A 7,646-nucleotide genomic window follows, 5' to 3' on the forward strand; every position below is an offset into this window, starting at 1 on the left:
AATGACAAAAGTTTGGAGAACAGCTGTGAGTTTGGTGAGTCAAAACTGCCAGTGGCTCTATTTTACAGCTACTTTTTTGTTTTGAACAGCAACCCTTGGAAGACACTTCAAAATAGATAGGATATGACCAAAATAATGCTGAAAATGCTGAGTAAAAAGTCCGTAAAAAAAAAGTCACAAAGTAGTTTTCAAAATGACCAAATATTTTAATATTTCTGATTAATATTATCAACATGTACCTTCTCTGGACAAGTGAACACGAGAGTTTAATGATGAGGATATATAATGGTATGTGTTAAAACCTAGGTATGGAGAATCTATTCTGTGGTAGTATATTTATAACCAGGTTTTGGTGGATTCCTGCAAAGTTGATCAACAAGAATCCCTTTAGACTCTGCTAAAAAAATTGGCAAAAATAAAGGTCTTCTCTTCTCCCGTTGATGGCAAAACAATGTGCTGAAATACTGAGTCAAAATAAGCCTTAAGTTTTTCGTGTATTACATGTGTATTAAAGTAATTAATTGTGGAATACAAGGATTACAAAGGTGTTAATAACACATTTTCAGTACTTACGTAAGGCGTTCTTTTTCCTTCTGCCTTAACTCGAAATCCTTCTGAATGACCTGAAGAATCTGTTCACATTCTTCCTCCGAAAGGTGTTGAAGATTCAGTTTACGGCCCATCTTGTCTGTCGAAATAACTGTCGAAATTGTGTTGGGAAGTGGGTGAAAAGGTGACTGGATTGATGTGACCTCGTTGACCTTGATTCAAATTGTTGTTGAACTGATAATGATGAACACTTATGAATATTTTGTGATTTGATGTTTTTAATGCCTTACGTCTCTTTCCTAGAAGGAATTAACACGATGCTCAGTACAAGGTTTTCCTTTAAACAATTTCAAAAAAATTTGAAATTTCCAAAAAATATATATAGGTGGGATGGTTTATTATATATGTTGAAAGAAGTATAAAAAGATACAAAGCAATAACAATATATGTAGAATATTTAAAATACTACTAAAAAATAATAATAAAATAAAACGGTCTGAGAATATTTCAGAACTGTAGCAGATCTACATTATTGTGATAAGAGAGCTATCTAAAAGCACTTTTTCCTCTTGCCAAAAATGAAGTATATGTACCTTTACTTGGTGATGAAAAGTTCTTACATGAATGTGTGACGTATGAAAATGAATGACTGTATAGTGTATGGGAAGTTGCAGTAATGTCAACCTAACTGACAAATCTCAAGTTGATCAGGTGATCAAGGGCAAAGCAACGAGGTCAGTTTATCTATGTTAAAGTGCAGAGGTCAAGAGTTCAAGGTCAATGTGCTGAGGTCAATGCATTGAGGTCACACCCAGAATTCCTAGACGATGTCGTCCCTCGTGGAACATCACAACTTCTGAAAAGGAAGAAGACAATGTACCATAATTAACAATTCACCTGTTCTAAATGTATTAATTATCCTGGCATGCCACATTACATTTGATTTTGTAATTTTTTTGATTTTCATTGGCATTTTACGCTGTACTCAAGAATATTTCTCTAATATGATGGTGACCCGAATTATGGTCGGAGCAAACCGGACCCTGATCTGGGGATACCCACGACCATCCTCAGGTTGCTGCAAACCCTTCCCATGTGCACCACATTTATAAATGAGTCTGTACCCTGTCCAACTTTTAAATGTATCCATACTGCTATATTTATTTATTTATTTATTTATTTGCTTGTTGTTTACGGACATAGAAGTCTTCACTTATACGATATGGCAGTTGGTTTTATTTGCGGATGCATCCAGAGGAAAGTGTCATGTGGCACAATTACAATTTCTGTCATGAGATAGACTGGTCTCAATAAAATTCCGACGGTCACAAAGACATTGCTGACAGCCATGAAAGACCCATGAACAGATAGAGAGCAAATCTTAAAATTCCCTGTCCATGGCTAAATTATCCTGCATTTATAAAGGAGTAAATTTTCTCATTCCTAAATAAATAAATCAATCCTACATTTATAAATAAAACATTTATGAATTATTGCATATATATATAAATGATTGCGTAAATTATCCTACATTAATAAATGTAACCATACTCCCATATAATGTAATGAATCAATTATCCCATATTTGTAAATGTATAGATTACTGTACATTTTTACTGTATGTGTAAATTCTTACATTTATAAATGTGTAAATTCACCAACATTCATAAATATGTGAATTACCATACACTTATAGATGTGTGAATTATTCTACACTTATAAAATATAACTGTACTTCCATATGATGTAACAAATAAATTGCCCTACACTTGTGTGTAAATTATCCTACATTTATAAATTGCCCAACACTTGTGTGTACATTATCTTACACATATAAATGTGTAAATTGCCCTACATTTATAAATGTGCAAATCATCCAACACTTATAAATGTGTAAATTATCCTACATTTATAAATGTGTACATTGCCCTAGACTTATAAATGTGTAAATTATCCGACATTTATAAACGTATACTTACATAGCAGTTGTATTTATACTCGAGAAGAATTCTGTGCAATACATGTACATATTCAGGTGTTTATCCTAGATGTTATGAGCACCTAAATGACCCAAAATTCGTCAACAAAGGTGCATTTTAAGAGGCACAAAATATTTATTGGTGATGAAACTTACAATTTTCCAGTAGAAGATCATCCCATGTTTAAACACCTTTATAAAGTCAGTAGAACTCTTAGAATCAGGAAATATGGCCAAGTTACATGTAATCATGTACGAAATTTATTGTCATGTAGGGTACCTGAAATTATGACTCTGGCCATAAAATTATTCATTTTGGCAGATTCTCTTGAGTTCTGTTCGTGTCTTTAGAACAAAGATGTTTTTAGGGTTTGTTTGGAATTTCATTATAAAAAGTAATATTCACGTGTTGTAAAACTTATCTGCCGACAAATTCATCTTTGTGTGTGAATTTTTAGACTGAGCGCACAGTGTTTTTAAATCATTCACCAGCATAGTTGGGTTTCTCTATAAAATAATTTGGCGGTGTTTTGTGGAATTTGGTTGCTGCTTTGTTGACACTCAATGTATAATTGTGATACAGGTACATGTAGCCTAGGTGTATGCGTACCAGTGTGGTGTCTAAATACACTGCTTTACTGTTTTACTTTGGACATGCATCAAATAGCAGCTACATGTAGATTTGACAGTTTGAATGATTTCTGTGTTAAAGCAGTTCTGATACCTCTTTCTGTTGCTATATCTATATATTTATGTGAACCATTCATCTGTAACTGACTGTGCTATGATGACTGAATATATGCATAAGTAAGTTCTCCTTACACGTGCATGTTCCAGGGGAGTAGAGAGTCAGGACAACATGCCCGTGTCTGACATTTGTTTATTGACAATTTGACAATTTTTTCTGTTGTTTTCAACCGACATAACATTGAAGCCTTTAAGAACGATATGTTTGGCGTGATATGCATACAGCACCAGCAGTGTCATCCGCATTGAGCCTCATCATGGCCTGTAGCTAGACTGTACATCGCCTGTGGCTTGACTACAACACCAACGATCTGGAAATTATGCAGAAAGCTGAACTAATATGTGTTTTGTCTCATTCCATATTTTCTTGTTTTATAAACAAGTAAATTTTGCAGACCGTGTCGGGCAGCAATCGTAACAAACAGGCCAACAATAAAACCATTTGTCATTGTTTGACCCCAAGTGACCTTGTCTAGAAATATCGCTCTATCATGACTTTTTCTTGCGAATGTTTTACCAGCTTATATTTATATTTTCTAAACAAATGCTGTGAAAAAATTTCTCAGGATTTTTTTTTTTTTTTTGCCAAAGGGAAAACAATGTTTTTTTTTTTAAATATTCACAGAAGCACACACTTGGACGATTGGATTCAAGATTCTCATCTTAACAAGTGTGTTCTAAAAGATGGAGGGTAGCCTGTTGATGTTGAATGTTTTCTCCTCTTACCTTGCCTACTTTGTAGTGATTTGTATCTGAGGGCGTGTTGGACATATTACTTTACGCTGATGATCGTGGGTTTCTGCCGTGGTCTGCTTGGTTTCCTCCCACCATAATGCTGGCCGCCGTCGTATGAGAGAAATATTCTTGAGTACGGCATAAAACACCAATCAAATAAATAAATAAATACTTTACGCTGTTATCACTTTTAATAATTTCAAGTTGTGTTTACGTCGGAGGATTCTTCATCGTTCGTTGGAGAGATCGACATATGGCTGTTAATTGATAAACTTTATCAGATAAACTGAAACATTAAAAAACTAAAATAGTTGGTATATTGCTCTGTGGTTGCTATAGGTTGGCATTTAGGTAAATTCAAGTGTGCATGTTTGATATGGACCGAAGAATTGAGTGCAAGAAGTGGAAGTTACATGATAATTTGTACAGACATGTTGCATAATTTATATACATGGACTACTATATTTGCTTTAGAAATTCACCTGAATAAAAAAACAACATCTCTAGGCAGATAAAGTTATAAAATATTGATTTTGGTATTGAAACTTTTTTTTATGTTCCCTACAGGACAACATCCTACATGTCCTACTTGCAAAATAGTAACCTCTGTAAAGCTCATCTTTTAACATGAATAGAAATCTGGTCAAGGAAAAATGAGTAAAGTTATACTAATGGATGAAACAGTACAGTATGTATACATGTAAGTGTGACAGTATCATTGTGGGATGTAAGTATTGATCAGATGGTCGCGAAAGCCAAGGATGGGAGCTGGGGGGTAGTTCTGATCAACAAATTTTCATCCTTAGGGCCCTGGGCCCATGTCTAATTTGAGACAGCACCCCCACTTTGCAAATAGTTCTGGTGCCCGTGTATTTAAATGATAAGTAATATGGCAGCAGCTTAATGACTTATTTGATACATAATGTAAAGTGGCATTATTGATACATTTAAGAGGTGGTGTTGGTACATTTATTAATGTAGGATAATAGATACTTTACTTAATATGGGAGAAGTTAGAATAATTGTATTTGTAAATTGTAGTATAATTCACACATTTATAAGTCTAGGGCAGTAAGTATACGTTTATAAACTTAGGCATGTGATATACATATATGTATAAGCATTCCTATACACATGTAGACACAGTAGAATTGTAACATTTATAACTGTAGTTGAATAGAGCAGAGCAGCAATTATTAGCTACACGGTTACTCAGTGGTAGGGTACGGAAATATATGGTGTCAGTAATCCTGATACTGAGTGAGGCCCAGAATGTGATACACATGTACATACATGTGTAGACATTCTTATACATATATAGTTTATAGACACAGTAGAACTGTAACATTCATATGTGTAGTTGAATATGTCCCTGAGCATAGGGTGATAGGATACGGAAATATATGGTGTCAGTAATCCTGATACTGAGTGAGGCCCAGAATGTGATACACATGTACATACATGTACCACATACACATGTACATACATGTGTAGACATTCTTATACATATATAGTTTATAGACACAGTAGAACTGTAACATTCATATGTGTAGTTGAATATGTCACTGAGCATAAGTGATAGGATACGGAAATATACGGTGTCAGTAATCCTCTTATTGAGCGAGGCATAAGCCGAGCCCAATAGGAAGGTTACTCACACCATGTATTTCCATATCCTGTCACTGAGTACAAACCATGCAACAAATTGATCCTGCAAAGACCCATCAATTCAGTGCGGAAGATTGATTGTATAGGTGAATTGTTGTCCAATGAAAAGGGAGTATTTTGTCTGATGTGGCATAGATTTGCGTATCCTATCACTGAGTCACCATGTAACGAATTTATCCTGCAAAGACCTGTCAATTAAGTGCCGAAGACCGATGTATAGGTCAGTCGCTTCAGTGATGTGACCATTGTACTCACAACCCAAGAAAAGGAGATAACCTACTTAGCAGACACATTTGGCCGCGTCTACTGGATTCAGGAATATATCTGTACCCCACGTGACCATTGTTGTCCATTTAAACGCGGGTTTTTTTGTCTGATGTGGGATAAATATATTTTTTACATGTATACATATATACAGATCACCTGGGAACCATTCCACTGAGCTAAGATGCCTGAGATACCTGCATGTAGATATTAGCATGTAAGCTGTCATGCATGTTACACGCATGTACATTTGCAATATGCCATATGGGTAACATGAGAAAATCATTTATATCATGAATTCTGATGTGCATCTAAATTAATGAGCCTTTAGATACATGTATTTTCTGCCTGCACAATTATTCCTTTCCCACAAATAACTAAATTAAATTCAATCACGCTGAGAGTTCAAGTCCAGCTCATGCTGGCTTCCCCTTCCGCAGGTTGCTGACAGACCTTCCCACGTACGGCCGTGCGTTTCCTCTCACCATAAGGCTGGCCGCCATTGTATAAGTGAAATATTCTTGAGTATGGCGTAAAACACCAATCAAATAAATAAATAAATAAAATTCAATCAACTTTTGCTGCTGAGAGTATTATGCTGGAACGTTAGATATACCTGTGTATACATAATTCTGTGACATTTTATATTCTCACTTATCTTGTTATGTGATATCCAATTATACAGCCTGGAGCCTCCGTGGCTCAGTTGGTTAGCGCGCTAGCGCAGCGTAATGACCCAGGAGCCCTTCACCAATGCGGTCGCTGTGAGTTCAAGTCCAGCTCATGCTGGCTTCCTCTTTGGCCGTAAGTGGGAAGGTTTGTCAGCAACCTGCGGATGGTCGTGGGTTTCCCCCGGGCTTTGCCCGGTTTCCACCCACCATAATGCTGGCCGCTGTCGTATAAGTGAAATATTCTTGAGTATGGCGTAAAACATCAATCAAATAAATAAAAATTATACAGCCTGGTTTCCTTTGCAAATGAGGGTCAAATCTTAACACAATCCAATAATCAGATGGTATCAGAAAATACAGCTAATTACAGTGTAAAATTGGAAGGTGGTGGATTTGAACTCATACTTGCATATACCACACATCTTTATTGAATAGAAAGTGGATGAGGCAGCTGGGGAAGATCAACATGAAACCAGAGAAAAACATTCTCACAGTGAATTCATGTACGTACGCATAACATAAAATTACTTACCGTTAAAATGGGCTCTTTGGAATAAATACACAAATTTCTTTTCTGCAGATCAATCGTACCATCAGACGTATAACATATATGCCCATGTCCCTACACTATGTGATTCAGGTAGATAAAATAATCACAGCCCTGACCACATCCTGCAGGTCAGTCAAGCATCCAGCTTCCTATACCAGACATGTACAGTCCTATATCTTCGTGTACATACCACTTCAAGCAAGCATCCTAACGCACAATGTGGTTAGATAACGATGCTTGCTGTATATCTACCATACATTTCTAAGCTGTCCATATACATCTAACAAGAACATAGTGACAGCAAACCTCTGGATTATAATATGCTACGCACAGACTAATTTCAGCGTACTAAATTACCACCCTCCAAACCCCAACAGCTATGACATTAAGTCCAAGTTCAGGGGAAGGCAGCTAAATAATTGACAGTGGCCTGGAAAACGCCACAAGGCGACAGAATGCAAGCACGGTGTACGATGGAGACGCA

General features: G+C 36.1%; 1 protein-coding gene across 3 annotated transcripts in view; it reads right to left on the reverse strand.

The window, feature by feature from the left end:
- Nucleotides 1-7,339, reverse strand: part of LOC135464933 (titin homolog) — an 81,869-nt gene extending 74,530 nt beyond the window's left edge. For 2 of the 3 annotated variants that reach the window (XM_064742514.1, XM_064742512.1), the window contains exons 1-2: nt 7,145-7,339; nt 574-1,405 (exon numbers count right to left, since the gene is read on the reverse strand). In XM_064742514.1, coding sequence (XP_064598584.1) covers nt 574-683 — 110 coding nt within the window. In that variant the 5' untranslated portion in view covers nt 684-1,405; nt 7,145-7,339. The remainder of the gene's footprint in view (nt 1-573; nt 1,406-7,144) is intronic. The other variant, XM_064742511.1, reaches the window with a different exon arrangement.
- Between the last annotated feature and the right edge of the window lie 307 nt (nt 7,340-7,646).

Source organism: Liolophura sinensis, chromosome 4 (genome assembly GCF_032854445.1).
Source record: "Liolophura sinensis isolate JHLJ2023 chromosome 4, CUHK_Ljap_v2, whole genome shotgun sequence".
NCBI classification, from domain to species: Eukaryota; Metazoa; Mollusca; class Polyplacophora; order Chitonida; family Chitonidae; genus Liolophura; species Liolophura sinensis.